Source organism: Nicotiana attenuata, chromosome 8, assembly GCF_001879085.1.
Source record: "Nicotiana attenuata strain UT chromosome 8, NIATTr2, whole genome shotgun sequence".
Lineage (NCBI taxonomy): Eukaryota > Viridiplantae > Streptophyta > Magnoliopsida > Solanales > Solanaceae > Nicotiana > Nicotiana attenuata.
The window spans coordinates 40,883,421-40,904,446 of NC_031996.1; the positions used below are offsets into that span (position 1 = coordinate 40,883,421).

Here is a 21,026-nt window from a genome sequence, read left to right on the forward strand (position 1 = left end):
AGCGGAGAAAGGAGCACGGCTGCGTAAAGGACACCGCTGTCCGCGTAAAAAGGAACGCGATCGCGAAAGGCTGGGGATCAGACTACCCAGTCTCTGAAGTTAAGGCACCGTTGAGAGCGGAAAAAGGGGCGCGGCCGCGGAATGGACATCGCGGTCTGCATAAAAAGGAACGCGGCCGTGGACCCAATTTGTTAAAACTCTGAAGCTCAGTAACGCAGTCCGCGAAATTATGGATGCGGTCACAAAAAGTCAAACGTGCACCGCATAAAAATTGCCGCATCCGCAAACTTATGAGCATATACAGATCTCACCAAAGCATGAACGCGGACCGCGGTCCGCGAAATTCAAATCATACAGGCACTAAAGAATTATTTAAGACCTAGGGTTTCACTTAGTGCAAGAATTTTAGGCAATAACAGGCATATTGAACAACCCTATCCCCCATTAGGCATGCAAAACAAGTACCCACATGGATTTTTTAGCATCAATTAAGCATGATTGTGATTATGCCATGGATAAACCCTAATTAAAAAGAAAAAAATAAAACTAAATTAAAAAAGAAATAAATAAAATTAACACAAAAATTTGAACATACCAGTTGTGTAATTTGTGGTAGAAATTAACTTGTGCTTAATGATACGAGAATTGAAGTTCAAAGTAAAAGGTGGTGAACAGTATGCTCTGAGAGTTCGAGGGTCGAAAAAGAGGTAACAGTGCTCAAGGAGGTTCTATTTATACCAACAAAATGGGGACCCACAACTCACCGGAACGCGGTGATCGGATCCAACCCTACACCATTACAAAGTGGCAAGAGCGGTTGATGCAGCTTTTACCCGAGAAGGTCGGGATCGAATCCATAGGGAGCTACAACAATGTTTGGAGCTGGATTTCTATCTAATCTAGTAGTGCGTAGCGCTCTTGATTACACTTCCAATCATATTTGTTTGTTTGTTACTTCTAATTTTATGCTAATGATATGACAAATTAAGCTAAGTATGAATGCTTGTAGGGTTTTCTAAATGATTAACGAGGCACTAGGGAAATGACTTTCTCCTAGGTGAATACTTGATGAGTTCTAAAGCCTAAGGCAAAGTTGTTATGATTGGGATCGCGATATAGCCAATGCACGACACTACTCACTGTATACCTCTCGGTAGCTAGAGTGACTTTGCCCTAATTGACTTTCTCAAGACCAATTAGGTGTAAAAAATTATGCAAGCAATATAGGCTCAAGTGGGGTATTACTATCTCTAGATTTAACCCTTTAATTGGGGCTATCAATCTCTTGAATATGCCCCAATTCCTTGTTGAACTGATTTTCCTAGACTCAAGCTCTCTTTCTCAAGACGAGCCCAAGTCAAATAGGCACAAATTAGTGTTTGCAACCACTAATTCAACATGGAAAACACAAATCAGTCCAAATATCAACCACCCATACACATCTAAGCCTTAAAACAAAAGACCCATCAAATACCCACACTAGGGTTGAGCCACAACCCTAGCTAATGGGTCTAGCTACTCATAATAATAGAAGAAATCAGATATTTAGATGAAGAACAACCCATAATATATAATTACAAGCTAATATTTGAAGATTCAATGTTAAACAAACTATAAAATTACTCAACATAGAATAAAATCGCCGTTCACGTGCTTCGCTAAGATAAAGATGCCCTAAAAATCTGAAAAAGAAGTATTTATACAAGGCCGAATTTTCTGGACATAAATACCCCTAATGGAGGTACCGCGGAAAATGCACCGCGGCCGCGGTGAGGCTTTTTGTCTTCACTTCTCATTCTCTGAATTTGGCCACCGCGGACCGCATAAAATGCACCGCGGCCGCGGTGGCTTCACCGCGGACCGCAACAAATGGACTGCGGCCGTAGTGTCTTGAAACTTCCGAAATCCTAAGCTCTCTGAATCCCCTCTCTACGAACCGCAACAAATGGACTGCGGCCGCGATGAGGCTACCGCGACCGCGAAGAATCTCCTGCGGACCGCACTGCTTAGAACCCCAGGAATGCACCTCTCTGAACTTACCCACCGCGGACCGCACTAAATGGACCGTGGCAGCGATGGGTCTTTTGCAGCTGCAATGGATTTTATGCTACAACACTACTTTTACTTGCTCTTGGTACTTGTGCAAGTTTCCTTTCTTTTTGAGCTGGTTTTGACTTCTTGTCACTTTTTTGACCAAACCCTGCAACCAAGTACAACATGTAAGCTATTGGGACTATTTGTATACATTTTTAATCCAAAACTCAAGTAAAAAGGATTATAAAATAAACTAGAATCCCTAGTTATCAACTCCCCCAAACTTAAGTTTTTGCTTGTCCTCAAGCAAACAAAATAAGTCCCACCTCATTAAGAATAAAACCAAGAAAATTCAGGTGACCTAAAGTGACCTCATCTAGCATCAATTGGAACTAACAATTGCCCTCAATTCAAATGATCATTAACAACATTCAACCTTTTAAACACCATGGTGATAGTGCGACACAAAATCATCGAGAATCGACTCAACTCATCAAGGAAACTCTTTCTACCACTTTGGTCATTGTGGAACCCAAACTCATACTCCTCACTCTTCCTTAAGCAAGACCTCACTTTTAGATTGTAGCACTCAAAACGAGGATTGTGGAAAACACACTCATCTCTCTCAAAGAAAGGTCACAAGTCCGGCTCTAAGTACCATAAGCTTGCCCCTTATGTAAGTCACCACTAATGCAAACTTCATTCAACTCAAGATCATATAGGGATTTTGTGGGGATACAATGAAGTCTTTTGGTTCAAGGTAGGAAATGTTTGGTCTAAGTAGGTTTCATCTTCTCTTAAGCACTTCATTTGCTTCATTTTGGCACACATTCTTTTTTGAGTCAATTACTTCTTTCTTAGGGGTTAGAGAGACATACTGTCACTCTTTCTTGTTCATTTCAAACCTCTTTCTCCTTTCTAAACTTTCCACACCTTTCATCTCTTTACTTTTATTGAATCCCTTCATTTCTTCTACATTGTTAATTTTTTTTTTCCTTTCCTTTTCTTCATTTTTGTACCTGTTACCACTTTGTTGCATTCCTCGTCTCTCCCCCCAAACTTATGCGTTTGCCATGTGCTAAGGAAAGATCGGGTGCCAAGAGAGGGTCTTTTTAGAATGGGTAAAGGCTTGTATCATGGTCTTTGAAAGAAAAGGGCTATGGCTCTAAGGGGTTGATTAGGGATATTATCTTTGGTAGGATATGGATGTTTTCAAGATATCATTCGGATTAAGGAGAGCCTATAATCACTTCTCAAGTCAAACTACACTTAGGATTCGCCTAGACAAACATTCAGGGCAAGTTCTAGACTCAATGGCACGAGACTTGGACTTGCAATTCAAATTCTCACCACACAAGCTATAGGATTTCTAAAGAGACAGAGTCGAGGGCCCACAACAACCTTAGCAAAGATTTGAGCAACACAAATGGTCCCGAAAAATCACTTGATGATTATCGGCTAACACAAGAGTCTCAAGGTCACAACTATCACCATCCTTTACATACCAATTTGTTTTTGACCATAAGATTAAAGGCAAATGCGTTAGGCCCAAGTGAAGGCACTATTACTCACTAGCTACTATTTACACAAAAACAAAAAGAAAACAGACTCAAACCCTTAAGAAGGTTGTCATGCCATCCATCATCGGGAAGAGCCACCCGATTCACACAAATTCCACCTTTGGAAAGAACCGTGGCATTAAGAAAACCAAAGGCTTATTAAACGCAAAACTCAAAATAAGAAGCTACGAAAATGAAGTGAGAAGCTATGAAAGAAAATGCGGAAAGTAAACTGAATATGTACAATAGGAGATTTGAACGAATATACATAGGAGGGAATGAATATATACATCAGAAAGTAACTTTATATACAGACCAAGGTTGCAAAATACGAAAAGTGAAATAAACTGGTAAAATTATATACATACCAAAAGTGAAAAAGCATAATAAAAATGAAAATAGTATCATATTTACAATCCAACATCATCAAAATAGGGCTACCCCTTCAAATGAAAGCTAGCATTGTCCTCAATGCTAACTAGCCAAAAATAAGCTCAACAAAACAAAAGAAGATAGAGAGTAAAGAAAACTCCCTATTGGCCCTCCGTCTGCATGGGATCATAAGCCTGAGTCCCTGGGTCCTCTGACTACTCGGGAACCTATGACTGGATCCCTGTAACCTGTGCCTGCACTGGGACCTGAGGCTGCTCTGAGACCTGGGGCTGGCTAGAAGAACCTCCCTGCGGGTCCTCCAACTCAATCACTGCATCGACTGCCTGGGGATCACTCTCCGTCTCTTTGGTGCCCTCTCCAACTCTTGCTCCGGCTCAGTCTGAGCTGCTAGAGGCGGGTCATGCAAAAGTAGCTCCAATGGAAAATGATCAGCAGCCTTCATCTTTTCCACTTCTACCCTCAACTCCTTCAAAGACTCCTTTGAGGCTCTAGTCTTTCTCAGCTTCTTTGTCTCCTTTGTCAGCTCCTTCAATGCCTTCCCATGAGCACCTACAACCTCCAATATCAACTGCTGGTTCTCCAGGAGCTTCTTCTGGTTATCCAGAAGCTCCTTGACAGTCTCCTCCACTGAATTTGGAACCTGTGGCTGTGGGGGTACGGACTGGGCTACCACCGAGCTAGAAAGCACAGACAGCTTAGAAGTAGCTGTCTGCATCCAGTTGTTAATACTGGTAAGTGTTTGGCCGGTGGGCAGTCAATGGGTAGGCTGAGGATGAAGGGATAACTGGAGTAGTGGAAGTAGATGGTCCGGGGGCAATATCTGGTATGGCTGAGTGAAAGGCTGAGAAGAAGTGACTACTACTACTGGTTCTTCAGACTGGCCAGTAGAAGTAGTGGCTTTGCCTTTAGGATCCTTGGCTTTAGGGTTGTCATCAGCCTTTAGGCTATACCAAGTAAAGGGCATTTTTGGTTTCACCTTCACATCAAATCTTCTTTTTTCCACCTCCTAGTCTTCAAAATACATTGTAAGAAAATTTGGGAAGGGGTATGATCTGTCACCATCATTGACCACCCTAGAGATCATCCTAGACATAACATTCCCGACATTGATCGGGTACCCTGCCATAATAGATGCCACCAATATCGCCTGAGAGACCGACATAGAGTTTTCATGGCTAATGGGGTCCAGCCTGTTGCATACAAAAGTTTCCCACCCCTTTGCCTCGAAGTTTAAAGTCCTCCTCAAAATTTGAACCCCTGGTGTCAACCAAGCTATGGTGGTGCCCGGTAGTGCCAGATATTCTGCTAACCACGGACGGGTTGTCTCATCCAATGCTACCTTTTCTAAGTACAGTGATTCATCTTCCTCCTGAAAGCCCAGGTAGTCATTAATTGCCTTCCCATCGAAAAGCACTTTCAAGTTCCTCACTTTAGTCACTTTGGTATTCTTTTTGTTGTGGGCAACATTGGCGTAGAACTCTTTGACTAAGTGCTCGTTTGCCTCTGGCACCCTGCTGGTGAAATAATCCCACCCCACTCATTCTCTGAATTGCCTCTTCACATTAGGGTTGTGAGGTAGGAGATCCCTCTCTATGAACTGGCGCTCAATGATAAGCGACCTTAGAGGCCACCATTCCCGGAACTTGTGGTATGCCAGCTCACTAACAAACCTCTTTTTCCAAACCTTGGGGTTTCTAGTTCTCTCCATACCCCCGGGTTGGGGTTCTCCCCCTTCTTATTCATCAATTGGATCCTCACCGGGTGACGAAGCTGTGGGTGAAGTAAAGGCTGCATTGTCACTGCTTTCTGCTGAGCCCTCAGACGACTCAGATGAAATTGGAATTGAAGCTTGAGCAGTAGGAGAGCCTGGAGGGGTAGGTTCATTTCTTAATCTCAATCTCTCCGGGAAGTTAGGAACATACTCCGGCACTGAATCAGACTCAGATGCCTCCCGAGAGGGCAAATACTCGCTTCCTTCTGAATGGGAAGCAGCTCTATCGGCAGCCTTTATTTGTTTTCTAGTTTCCCCAATTGCTTTCCTGACTTGGGGGGGTCAATTTGATCATTCCTCGTCCCCTACCCCGGGAGGACTCTCCTTTTCCTTTCTGCTTTTCACCACCTCCTCTTGATTTGACCATTGTCTGTAGGGAGAATTCAGTGATGTTTGTTAGATCACATTACCAGAAGAAACAGTGAAGAATAGGAATTAAAACATCTGAGTGCGGACCGCATAAAAATCATTACGGCCGCAAAGGCACCACCGCGGAACGCATAAAATGGCACCGCGGACCGCAGTGGAGTGGGGTTCAGACTACCCACCCTCTGATTCAGGCCACCGTGGACCGCAAAAAATAATGTGCGGCTGCGGTAAGGACCGCGGTCCGCGAAAAACCAACCGCGGCCGCAGTACCCAAAATCAACCTCTCTGAAGTTTATCACCGTGGACCGCAGAAAAATACAACGCGGCCGCAAAGAGACAATGCAGACCGCGAAAAATCCACCGTGGTCGCGGTAGGCAATACACAGCAACACCAACCTAGGGTTTCAAATTTTTGCACATTTTAGCCTTAATCAACGTATTATCAACCCACTAGGTAGTTAAACACCTTGTTTGACTAATTAACCCTAATCTAAAAAATATTATGAAACCCTAAGTTAAAAATTGAAAGAAAAGGGAAGAAGAAGAACTACCAACTAACAAAATAAAAGAAAATAAAACAAAACTAAAGACTAGGGAAAGATTTGAAGTACCAGAGATGAGATGCACTACAGATGATTGAGAATCAGTGTGTGAATTTGTGCACTTAGGGTAGTGATGAACAGTAGTATATCTTTTCAGAGAGCAAATGAGCGAAAAGTGTAAAAGGGGGCCTGAGGTCCTATTTATAGAAAAAGGACCTGGGACCCACGCTACCTACCCACTGCGGCCGCGAAAAATCCACCGCGGACCGCGGTAACTAAACATAAGAGGCACTGGCAAAGGCTTCACCGCGGACCGCAGAAAATGCTTTGCGGCCGCGGTAGAGCACCGCGGACCGTGAAAAATGTACTGCGGCCGCGATAAAAACTTCAGAGAACCTCCACTTTTGGTCATTTAGCACTGCGGACCGCAATGAAATTTTGCCCCCGCGATAAGGCCATTGCAGCCGCGAAAAATGCAATGCGACAGCAGTCCTGAAGTTCAGAGAGTACTCCATTTTTTTCAATTTGGTCCTGCACTGTATCAAAACAACCCTACATACATCACACAACCAGTTAGTCCAAAAGCAAGTCCTACACTAAAAAGAAAATCAAAGGAAAACAAAAAGAAAGACACATGGGTTGCCTCCCAAGAAGCGCCTGATTTAACGATGCAGCACGACGCAAGTTACCATCAAATCACTTTAGATGGATCATTGCCACCACGTGGCTGTCATCAATCTTGCCAAGATAGTGCTTGACTCTGTGCCCATTAACTCTGAAAATCTCTCCATTTTTGTTTTTCAAGTCAAGTGCACTAAACGGAGTCACAAGTACCACTTCAAAAGGTCCACTCCATTTCGACTTAAGCTTTCCTGGAAATAGACGTAACCGAGAATTGAACAAGAGAACCAAATCACCCACTTTGAACTCCTTGCCACGAGCATACTTGTCATGAAGGTACTTCATCTTGTCCTTGTACAAGGACGAACTAGAGTAGGCATGAAATCGGAATTCATCAAGTTCATTAAGCTGCTCCACCCGAAGATTTGCTGCCACATCCCATTCAAGATTTAGCTTCCTCAAAGCCCACATGGCCTTGTGCTCTAACTCGACCGGCAGATGGCAATCTTTCCCAAACACCAACCGGTACGGAGACATACCAATCGGAGTCTTGTAAGCAGTCCGATAAGCCCATAGAGCATCATCCAATTTCTTTGACCAATCGGTCCTATTTGCATTGACCGTCTTTGACAATATACTCTTGATTTCCCTGTTTGAGACTTCAACTTGGCCACTCGATTGAGGATGATAAGGAGCAGACACTTTGTGATTGACACCGTACTTTGCAAGCAAAGTGTCAAAAGCTCTATTGCAAAAATGAGACCCCCCATCACTTATGATTGCTCGAGGAGTGCCAAACCTAGTAAAAAATACTCTTCTTGAGAAACGCAACAACACTCCGGGCCTCATTATTGGGTAAAGCCACGGCTTTAACCCACTTTGAAACATAGTCTACTACCACTAGAATGTATGTGTTGCCACATGAACTAACAAACGGGCCCATGAAATCAATGCCCCACACATCAAAAATATCAACTTCGAGAATAGTGTTGAGAGGCATCTCATCCTTCTTCGAAATTCCACCCGCTCTTTGACATTCGTCGCATCTCTTCACAAGTTTACTTGCATCCTTGTACAAAGTTGGCCAGTAAAACCCACAACTAAGAACCTTTGAAGCTATCCTCGCCCCACCATGATGACCACCATAGGGAGAGGAATGACAAGCCTCTAGAATACTCAATTGCTCCTCCTCCGGGACACATCGTCGGATCACACCTTCAGTGCAGATCTTGAACAAGTATGGCTCATCCCAATAGTAGTCCAAACTATTCCGTTTAAGCTTTTTCCTTTGGTTAGAAGAGAGCTCACACGGGACAATACCGGTCACAAGGAAATTAGCAACGTTCGCAAACCATGGCATACCATTCACCGACACAGAAAGGAGTTGCTCATCAGGAAATGAATCATTGATTTCTAAGCCATCACAAGGCCTCCCCTCCTCCTCCAAGTGGGACAAGTGGTCCGCCACTTGGTTTTCACACCCTTTTCGGTCTACAATCTCCAAATCAAACTCTTGAAGTAACAAGACCCATCGCATCAGCCTAGCTTTGGAATCCTTCTTCGTCTTCAAGTATCGGAATGCGGCATGATCGGTATGAACTATGACCTTGGCGCCCATGAGATACGGCCGAAACTTCTCCATTGCGAACACAATAGCTAACAACTCTTTTTCAGTCACCGTGTAATTCACTTGAGCATCATTCATTGTATTGCTCGCATAATACACCGGGTGAAACATTTTATTCACTCTTTGACCCAATACCGCCCCAACCGCAACATCAGTCGCGTCACACATGAGCTCAAAAGGCAAGCTCCAATTGGGTGCGATGATAATAGGAGTGGTGGTCAACTTGTACTTGAGGAGTTTAAAAGCTGTCATGCATTCCTCATTGAACACGAACATTGCATCCTTTTCCAAGAGTTTGCACAAAGGATTCACTACCTTCGAGAAGTCCTTGATAAATATCCGGTAGAACCCCGCATGCCAAAAAAAATTCTAACCCCCTTGACAGAAGTAGGGGGAGCCTTGAAATCACCTCAATTTTAGCTTTGTCCACCTCTATACCGTGCTTTGAGATTTTATGGCCAAGGACTATGCCCTCCTCAACCATGAAGTGGCATTTTTCCCAGTTGAGCACAAGATTGGTTTCTTCACACCGGGCCAACACCCTATCAAGATTCTTCAAACATTCATCAAACGAGTCACCCAGAACACTGAAGTCGTCCATGAACACCTCCAAAATGTCTTCCACCATGTCGGTAAATATGGCCATCATACACCGCTGGAATGTAGCTGGTGCATTACACTACCCGAATGGCATCCTAGAAAAGGCAAAGGTACCATATGGGCAAGTGAAGGTGGTCTTCTCCTGATCTTCCGGAGCAATCAAAATTTGGTTTTACCCAGAATACCCATCCAAGAAACAGTAGAAGGCACGCCCAGCAAGTCTATCTAGCATCTGGTCAAGAAAAGGCAATGGAAAGTGATCTTTGCGGGTCACTTTGTTCAACTTGCGGTAATCCATGCACACCCTCCACCCGGTGACAGTCCTGGTAGGAATTAACTCATTTTGCACATTGGTAACCATGACCATACCACCCTTCTTCGGCACACATTGCACCGTCAAAGTCCAAGAACTATCAGAGATGGGGTAACAACCCCGGCATCCAACCACTTGATCACCTCCTTTTTCACAACTTCTTGCATTGCCTCGTTCAACCTCCTTTGATGTTCCAAGGAGGGCTTTGCATCCTCTTCAAGAATAATCTTGTGCATATAAAAGGCGGGGCTTATCCCCCCGAATATCAGCTAAGGTCCATCCAATTTCCTTTTTCCGTTTTTGGAGCACCGCCAATGTGGCATCTACCTGCATGTTAGTAAGACAAGAGGAAAGAATAACTGGCAAAGTTGAACTAGGGCCTAAGAATTCATACCTGAGGTGTGGAGGCAACGGCTTCAACTCCAACACGGGAGGTTCCTCAATTGAGGGCTTTGTTGGTGGAGTCTTCCTATTCAAGATCCAAAGATAGCTTCCGAGGCTCATAAGAGTAAGAGCACATTCCATGTAAAACATTAACACACTCCACCCAGCCTTCATCCTCATTTACATCAAGATTCAACAATACCGCCTCTAGAGGGTCCTCAACATTGATCATTGCACTAGTATCATCAATTATCACTGCCGTGACAAGATCCACGAACGAGCACACTTCAGTACAGTTGGGCTGCTTCATTGACTTACACACATGAAAGACCACTTTTTCATCACCCACCCGGAAGGTGAGTTCCCCTGCTTCCACATAACCTAAGGCCTTCCCAGTTGCAAGAAAAGGTCTTCCCAAGATTATAGGCACCTCAAAATCGACCTCGCAGTCAAGAATCACAAAATCAGCCGGCAAGATAAATTTGTCCACCCGGACAAGAACATCATCAATTATACCCAATGGCCTCTTTATTGTTCTATCCGCCATTTGCAATCTCATGGAAGTCGGCCTCGGTTTCCCAATACCCAAAGTCTTGAAAACTGAGTAGGGCATCAAGTTGATACTTGCCCCCAAATCACATAGAGCTTTTGCAAAGTCTGCAATCCCAATGGTGCAAGGAATGGTGAAAGCACCGAGATCTTCTAGCTTTGGTGCCATTGAGTGCACTATTGCACTAACTTGGTGGGTCATCTTGATAGTTTCACAATCCATGGATCTTTTCTTTGTCAAGTCTTTCATGAATTTGGCGTAACCCAACATTTGCTCTAAAGCCTCCACCAAAGACACATTAATGGATAAGCTCTTCATCATGTCAATAAATTTCTTAAACTGGTTCTCATTTTTCTGCTTCGCGAGCCTTTGAGGATAAGGTGGAGGTGGCCTTGGCAAAGGAGCCTTAGCTTTAGGCACAACCGTTTCCAGCATGTCTATTACGTGTTCCCTAGACGGGTTCACGTCATTCTGAGTTTCCACCTCGGTATCTTTGATATCGGTCCTCACTTCTTCATTCAAGTTCTCATCAATCACATTCTCAACCACCAAAGGGATCTCATCCACTTACAACTCAACTTCATCACTCAAAATTTCTTTTTGTTTGGAGGCATTCACATTACCGCCTCGTCCACTTCTTGTAGTTACCACCATTGCATGCCTGGTATTGTTCCCACCCTTCGGGTTGACTACCGTATTACTAGGTAGAGCCCCCTTAGGGCGAGTATTCAAGGATTGTGAGATTTGGCCTAGTTGAACCTCCAAGTTTCTGATTGAAGTATTGTGGGATGCCAACTGAGCATCGGAGTCAGCATTCTTTTTCATCATCTGTTCAAACATCATTTCGATTCTCCCCATTTAATTGTTGGATGAACTAGGACCTTGGGATGGAAATAGGGTGGATTGTTCGGTTGTTGATACATCGGGGGCCTTTGAAAGCCTTGCCCCCGATTTCCCTGATTGCTATTGTTCCAACCACCCTGATTGTTGTTTCCACCCCAATTGTTGGTGTTGTTACCCCAATTACCCTGATTGTTCTGATTATTGTTCTGGTTTCCCCAATTTGGACTTTGGTTGTTGTTCCCCCAATTATTGTTCCCTTGTTGTTTTTGATTTCCCCAATTGCCTTGGGATCTCCATTGTTGTTGTTGGTTAGAAGAATTGCCACTTTGGCCTCAGTCATATCATTATTTGGGCATTCCTTTACCATAGTCAGGTATCGCTCCCATATCTCATGCAGTGGTTCGTTGGGCTCCTATTTAAAAGCTAAGATTTCATCCCTCAAGGTTGCCATGTGACCTGGCGAGAAAAACTTTGCAATGAATTTATCCGCCAACTCATCCCATGTATGGATGGAGTGGTTGGGGAGTCTCTCCAGCCAATCCAATGCTTTCCCTCGAAGAAAGAAAGGGAATAATCTCAACTGCAAGGCATCCTCGGACACATTCGTTTGCTTGCTCCCCCAACATGTATCAACAAATCCTTTAAGGTGCTTGTAAGCATTTTGATGGGGGGCACCCGTAAAATACCCTCGTTGCTCCAACAATGTCAACATCACGTTGGTAATTTGAAAATTGCCCGCCCGGATCCGGGGTGGGACAATTGCACCAGCATATCCTTGGTTGGGAAGCACTCGAGGTACAGCTCTGGGAGGTAGCGGGGGAGGGTCTGGAATATTATTATCATTATCCTGTCGGCCTCTCCTTTGACCTTGAGGTACAAGAAGCACCTCATCTTCACCGTTATCATCAACCTCCTCCCCCGGGACTACGTTTCCAAGAGGGTCATTGTTGTTGTTTGCCTCCATTTTGTACCCGAAATTGGCGTCACACACAAATTAGTATCACAGAAGGAAAGTAAAACAATACAAAACTATTTAGATAGATAGCCAAAACCGTTAGCTCCCAGGCAACGACGCAAAAAAGTGATCGGATCCAACCCTACACCACTACAAAGTGGCAAGAGCAGTCGATGCAGCTTTTATCCGAGAAGGTCGGGATCGAACCCAAAGGGAGCTACAAAAATGTTTGGAGTTGGATTTCTATCTAATCTAGAAGTGCTTAGTGCTCTTGATTACACTTCCAATCATATTTGTTTGTTTGTTACTTCTAATTTTATGCTAATGATATGCGAAATTAAGCTAAGTATGAATGCTTGTAGGGTTTTCTAAATGATTAACGAGGCACTAGGGAAGTGACTTTCTCCTAGGTGAATACTTGACGGGTTCTAAAGCCTAAGACAAAGTTGTTAGGACTGGGATCACGATATAGCCAATGCACGACACTACTCACTCTATACCTCTCGGTAGCTTGAGTGACTTTGCCCTAATTGACTTTCTCAAGACCAATTGGGTGTCAAAAATTATGCAAGCAATATAGGCTCAAGTCGGGTATTACTATCTCTAGATTAAACCCTTTACTTGGGGCTATCAATCTCTTGAATACGCCCCAATTCCTTGTTGAACTGATTTTCCTAGACTCAAGCTCTCTTTCTCAAGAAGAGCCCAAGTCAAATAGGCACAAATTAGTGTTTGCAACCACTAATTCAACATGAAAAACACAAATCATTCCAAATATCAACCACCCATACACATCTAAGCCTTAAAACAAAAGACCCATCAAATACCCACACTAGGGTTGAGCCACAACCCTAGCTAATGGGTCTAGCTACTCATAATAATAGAAGAAATCAGATATTTAGATGAAGAACAATCCATAATATATAATTACAAGCTAAGATTTGAAGATTCAATGTTAAACAAACTATAAAATTACTCAAAATAGACTAAAACCGCTGTTCACGTGCTCCGCTAAGATAAAGATACCCTAAAAATCTAAAAAAGAAGTATTATACATGGCCGAATTTTCTGGACAAAAATACCCCTGACGGAGGTACCGCGGACCGCGGAAAATGCACTGTGGCCGCGGTGAGGCTTTTTGGCTTCACTTCTCATTCTCTGTATCTGGCCACCGCGGACCGCATAAAATGCACCGCAGCCGCGATGGCTTCACCGCGGACCGTAACAAATGGACTGCGGCCGCAGTGTCTTGAAACTTCCGAAATCCTGAGCTCTCTAAATCCCCTCTCTGCGGACAGCAACAAATGGACTGTGGCCGCGATGAGGCTACTGCGGCCGCGAAGAATCTTCCACGGACCGCACTGCTTAGAACCCCAGGAATGCACCTCTCTGAACTTATCCACTTCGGACTACACTAAATGGACCGCAGCCGCGATGGGTCTGTTGCAGCTGCAATGGATTTTATGCTGCAGCTGTGCTTTGACTTGCTCTTGGTACTTGTGCGGGTTTCCCTCCTTTTTGAGCTGGTTTTGACTTATGGTCACTTTTTTGACCAAACCCTGCAACCAAGTACAACATGTAAGCTATTGGGACTATTTGTATACATTTTTAATCCAAAACTCAAGTGAAAAGGAGTATAAAATAAACTAGAATCCCTATTTATCACGCGGCCGCATAATTCTACCGCGGTTCGCGTTTATTTACCTGATGAAGAGCATTTTCGGAACATGCCCGCTGAGAGCGGAAAAACGAGCGCGGACGTGTAAGGTCAACGCGGACCGCGAAATAACGACCGCGGACGCGAATACAACTTCAGAGAGTTGATATTTTGGACTTTTCAAGTCCGCTTCCACTGACAAATTGTGCCCCCGTGAAAAGCTCTCGCTGACTGCAAAATTGTGAGCGCGGTCAGCGTAATTCCCCATACTTAGGCAAAACTTTTCCAACAACAATCCTGCACTGCACAAACAATTCCTACACAAACTTCACAACTAGTTAGTTCAAAACAAAACCTAAACTAAGAAGAAAATCAAAAAGAAAGAAAGACACATGGGTTGCCTCCCAAGAAGTGCCTGATTTAACGTCGCAGCACGCCGCATGTTACCATCATTCACTTGAAATGGATCATTGCCACCACGTGGCCATCATTAAACTTGCGAAGATAGTGCTTCACTCGGTTCCCATTAACTCGGAAGATTTCACCATTTTTGTTTTTCAAATCAAGAGCACCAAACGGAGTTACATACACCACTTCAAAAGGGCCACTCCATTTTGACGTGAGCTTTCACGGAAACAGTCATAACCGAGAGTTGAATAGAAGAACCAAATCACCCTCCTTGAATTCCTTGTTCCGGGCATATTTGTCATGTAAGTACTTCATATTGTCCTTATACAAGGACGAGCTGGAATAGGCATGAAACCTAAACTCATCAAGTTCATTTAGTTGCTCTACCCGGAGATTTGCAGCTACGTCCCATTCAAGGTTTAACTTCTTCAGCGCCCACATGGCCTTATGCTCTAATTCAACCGGAAGGTGGCATTCTTTCCCAAATACCAACCGGTACGGAGACATACCAATTGGAGTCTTGTACGCAGTTCTGTAAGACCACAAATCATCATCAAGTTTCCTTGACCAATCAGTCCGGTTTGCATTGACAGTTTTTGATAATATGCTCTTTATCTCCTTGTTGGAGACCTCAACTTGTCCACTAGCCTGGGGATGATAAGGGGTTGACACTTTATGGTTGACACCATACTTGGAGAGTAAAGTATCGAAGGCCTTGTTGCAAAAATGAGACCCCCCATCACTGATGATCGCCCTAGGAGTGCCAAACCTTGTGAAGATATTTTTCTTCAAGAAAGCCACCACACTCTGTGCCTCATTGTTGGGCAAAGCCACAGCTTCAACCCACTTGGAAGCATAATCAACAACAACCAGAATGTAAGTGTTACCACATGAACTCATAAATGGTCCCATGAAGTCAATGCCCCACACATCAAAAATATCAATCTCAAGAATAGTGGTGAGAGGCATTTCATCCTTCTTGGAAATTCCACCGGCTCTCTGACACTCATCACATCTCCTCACAAGCTCACTATCATCTTTATACAAGGTAGGCCAATAAAATCTACAGCTGAGCACCTTTGAAGCAGTTCTCGCCCCACCATGATGACCACCGTAGGACGAGGAATGGCAAGCATCAAGAATACTCCTTTGCTCCTCTTCCAGGACACATCTCCGGATCACATCATCATTATAAAATCTTGAAAAGATAAGGCTCGTCCCAGTAATAATCCAAGATATCCTATTTAAGCTTCTTCCTTTGGTTAGAAGATAGCTCACACGGGACAATGTTGGTCACAAGAAAGTTAGCCACATCGGCGAACCAAGGCATACTATTCACAGACACGGAGAGGAGTTGTTCATACGGAAACAAATCAATAATTTCGAGGCCATCATGGGGCCTCCCCTCCTCTCCCAAGTGGGACAAGTGGTCTACCACTTAGTTTTCACACCCTTTTGGATCAACAATTTCAAGGTCAAACTCTTGCATCTCATCAACCTAGCCTTAGAGTCCTTTTTTGTCATCAAGTAACGGAGTGCCGCGTGATCAGTGTGCACAATCACTTTGGTACCCATAAGATATGGCCTGAATTTTTCCATGGCAAAGACATTGGCTAGTAACTCTTTCTCGGTCACAGTATAATTGACTTGGGTATCATTCATCGTTTTGCTTGCATAATAGGCCGGATGAAATATCTTGTTGATCCTTTGCCCCAAAACTGCTCCTACCGCAACGTCACTAGCATCGCATGAGCTCAAATGGTAAGCTCCAATTGGGTGCGGTGATGATGGGAGTGGTAGTCAATCTATACTTGAGAAGCTCAAAAGCTTTCATGCAATCATCATTAAACACAAACTTTGCATCCTTTACCAACAACTTGCACAAGGGATTCACCACTTTTGAGAAGTCTTTGATGAACCTTCGGTAAAACTCCGCATGCCCAAGAAAGCTCCTAACTCCCTTGACTAAAGTAGGAGGAGGGAGTTTTGAAATCACTTCAATCTTCGCTTTTGTCCACTTCAATACCGTTCTTTGAGATCTTATGGCCGAGGACAATGCCCTCCTCAACCATAAAGTGGCACTTCTCCCAATTAAATACTAAGTTGGTCTCTTCACATCGGGCCAACACCTTGTCAAGATTACCCAAGCATTCTTCAAAGGAGTCACCCACAACACTAAAATCATCCATGAACACTTCCAAGAAGTCCTCCACCATGTCCGTAAATATAGCCATCATACACCTCTAAAAGGTAGCCAGTGCATTACACAAACCAAATGGCATCCGTGAGAATGTAAATGTGCAATACGGACATGTGAAGGAGGTTTTCTATTGGTCTTCCGGTGCAATCAAAATCTGGTTGTAACCTGAGTACCCATTCAAAAAGCAATAGTAGGCACAACCGGCAAGTCTAGCCAACATTTGGTCAAGAATGGGCAATGGAAAATGATCTTTGCGGGTCACTTTGTTCAGCTTTCGATAATCCATGCAAACCCTCCATCCGGTGACAGTCCTAGTGGGGATCAACTCATTTTGCTCATTTGTGACCACAATCATACCCCCCTTCTTAGGTACACAATGTACCGACGAAGTCCATGAACTATCCAAAATGGGGTACACAACCCTTGCATCTAGCCACTTGATAATTTCCTTCTTGACGACCTCTTGCATGGCCTCATTCAACCTCCTTTGATGTTCCACGAAGGGTTTGGCATCATCCTCAAGTATAATTTTGTGCATGCAAAAGGCGGGGCTTATCCCCCGAATATCAGCTAGAGTCCATCCAATTGCCTTCTTCCTTCTTTGGAGCACCGCAAGGATGGCATCTACATGCACGTTAGTTAAGTACGAAGAAAGAATAACAGGTAAAGTTGAACAAGGGGCCAAGAATTCATACCTAAGGTGTGAAGGCAAAGGCTTCAACTCCAATACGGGAGGTTCCTCGATTGAGGGCTTTGTTGGTGGAGTCTTTCGGTTCTCAAGATCCAAGGAAAGTTTTCGGGGCTCGTATGTGTAAGAACCCATTACTTGTAAAGCATTGACATATTCCACCAAGCCTTCATCCTCCACCACATCATGGTTCAACAACACAGCTTCCAAAGGGTCCTCCACATTTATCACAGCACTGGTATCTTCAACAATCACCTCAGTCACAAGATCCACAAATGAACATACTTCGTTGCTATTGGGCTGCCTCATTGATTTGCAGACATGGAACATAACTTTTTCATCACCCACCCGGAAGGTGAGCTCCCCTGCTTCCACATCAACTAAAGCCTTCCCTGTAGCTAGGAATGGTCTCCCCAATATGATCGGAACCTTATAATCAACCTCGCAGCCCCCACCATTCTTCAAATCCCTATCTACCAAAACTCCCAAATCCCTGACCAGCCAATTTGGAAACCCAATGCTTCTGGTACCTTTACCTGTGCATCTGCTTGGGAGGTTGTTAGAACCAAAAGGCCAATCCTTGTTACCAATCACAAGAAAATTCCCTTCAGATGGTCCTTTTGCCTATGGAGAGCCCTTAGGAATAAACTTCCTACTAATGATAGAGTAGCCAGGTTTGGACCCCCTTCTGTCAACAGATGTGTTTGCTGCATTAATTCCCAGGCTGAATCTGTTGACCATATTTTCAGCAGAGGCCATTTTGCTAAGGCTGTTTGGAAAATTTTCACTGGCCCTGCCGGTTTGCTTTTTGAAGAAATGTCACTCCAAAACCTTCTTATGAAATGGTGGATTCAGAAGCCCAGAAATGAAATCCACAAATTGCTCTTGGACACCTTCCCTATTATCATCTGCTGGAATCTCTGGAAGAGTAGATGTGGAGCAAAATATGGCACCAAACATTCTTCCATGGTCAGAGTTGTTTTCTCCATTAACTCTAACATTAACCTTCTCCTCAAAACCACCTACCCTAACATCACTTGGCCATCTAAATGGTCTGGGATTTGCACCTTAACTGAGAGTCTAAATTTTCTCACCAAAACCACCCAGGTCTGCTGGCAAAGACCTACCCTTGGTCTTGTCAAAATTAACAGTGATGGAAGTGCCTTGAGTAATCCAGGAAGAATGGGAGCTGGGGCCATCATCAAAAATCATCAAGGGGACTTCATTCATGCCATTGCTAGTCCCTTAGGTGAAGGAACAAATAACCTTGCTGAAACTGAAGCTGCTTTTTTAGGGGTCAAGTGGTGCATTGACAATGGTTTTTCCAAAGTCCATTTGGAAGCTGATTCTGCTCTTCTGATCCACTGGTTAACCTCTTCTGCAACTCCTCCTTGGACCCTTGCAATGCACATTCATAAGCTCAAGGAGCTTTGCCAGCAGTGTGAATCCATCTACTACAGTCATGTCTACATAGAAGGCAATGCTCCTGCAGATTTCCTCTCAAAACTTAGCCATGATCTTCACACCATAACCTGCAGGACCTCCCTTCCCACATCAGAGGTCAAATCCTCATGGATAAATCCAGCATCCCAGCCTTCAGACACAAGCTGACAAACCAACTCCAAAATCATTCCCATTCTCCTAATACCTCTTCCCATGGTTATGGCTAATATAGATTCAGAAAGGGAGCCCTACAAATTTGTCCAAAAAATCAGTCAGCATCAGACAGTGTCTCAGCAAACAGCAGACTGATCTGCCCCTTCTAAAATTAACCACCTCTTCATGTCAATCCAAGTGCCTGAATTAGCAACAACAACACCTTGAAGGCAACCAATCATAAATCACAAAGAAACAGAAGCAATGGAAACAGGGGCAGAAATGCCAAAATTTCCACTAACTTTGTTTATTTTTTTGCAGGTTTCTTGTTTCAGTTTACCCTCAACCAATTCATAAACTATCAGATTTTGACAGTTCTAATAGTCTATCAAATGGAAAGAGATTATCCCCACTATAGCACACCTCCTTTCCACACCATACATCACCAAAAAAACCCTGATACACATCAACTGCAGGAAAACATTTTCCTCAAAACTGTTCCCACCAAGGCTCACATTTCCCACCAATTCAAGGCTTCTAGAACCCAGAATAACCTAGATGAGCCTCCCATCCTTTTGTTTCTCCACAAAACACATCCTTCTGAACCCCTCAATCACAACTGTTCCAAAAAACTTGATAATTCTGCCCAGTTACACTTTGATTATGTTTCAGGTTCAGCAGATACCTCATACCTCTCCTTATTCACACAACCGGTATGGTTCCTGAGAGTGATATTAACATCCCTTATGTTCACTTTCTCAGAACCAAACCAGTTGATGCTCTCTCACCCCTCCCACAGTAAGTTCATCACAAATCTGCAGCAACACTCACCCTTCCTAGCTGCAGGTGATGCAGAATTCCACCAGTTCTGCAGTTTCCTTAACACCTGCAGTCAGAGTCTTTCAATCCATGGTTCTCCTCTCTTCATGAGTATCTATACTACTGATTGCAGTTTATTCATAAACCTGCAATCAGAGTTTAGAACATGGATCACAATTGCTCCCCTCTCCCCAGACTCAACTCCAGAACCCACAAGAACCTGGAGTTTGAGCCCCCTTCACTAACATGTTTGCTGTCTTTTGCAGGTATTTGGAGTTCACTGGATCAACTGATGACTTTTTAGACAGTGGTATCAGTATTCTTAATGCTCATTTTGCTGAAAATCTATCAGTTGATCACAGTCTCTCCAATCTTTCTCACCTACTCACTCTCAACTATTTCAATGACAACCCAACACTCACAACAATTTCAGATTAGCAAGCTGGCTCAGATTCTGCAGTTCAGTCTCCAGCAGTTTTCAACCACAGTGTTGCTGATTGAATGCAGGGATCCAGTTGTCAACATTTCAGGATAGTGCTCCCTCTTTTCTGTCAAGAATCTCAAGCAGAATCAAAACACAAGCCCAACATCTTGGCCCCCTTTTGTTAGCCATCTTCAATTTGGATTTCTTTGGCACCAATGTCAAAGCAAAGTTGAAGATGGTTCCCTCAAACATCACATGGTTTTTGCATATTTTTCTAGGGACTTTTTACATGTTGTTTGGTGTAGAGTTTTATGTATATGGAAGACTAACTTCCAAACCAACTCTATGGTAGAATTAGGTTTTCTTGTACTTTTTTGTATAGTTGACCTAGGTTCACTTCATTATGGTTTTGTATATCCAATTGGCTACCATTGTGGGATAGTCAATAGGATCATCATTATAGGTCTAACTCATCATAGCATACAGGTCTCACCTGAATATCATAGTTAGATAATCAGGTGTCATTGTACTATATTTCTCGAGGTCAGGTTTATGCCCCCCTCCTTTGTTGTACTTTATGTTTTATATATCAAAATCAGCCCTAGGCACTATGCCTAGTGGATTTTTCTAAAAAAAAAACCTCGCAGCCAAGAATCACAAAATTCGCCGGAAG

At 43.6% G+C, this 21,026-nt stretch overlaps 1 protein-coding gene across 1 annotated transcript; it reads left to right on the forward strand.

The window, feature by feature from the left end:
• On the forward strand, window positions 17,444-19,125 carry LOC109231690. Its single transcript, XM_019397332.1, has 2 exons — window positions 17,444-17,489; window positions 17,963-19,125. The coding sequence occupies exons 1-2, from the start codon at window positions 17,444-17,446 to the stop codon at window positions 19,123-19,125; spliced, it is 1,209 nt and encodes a 402-aa protein (XP_019252877.1).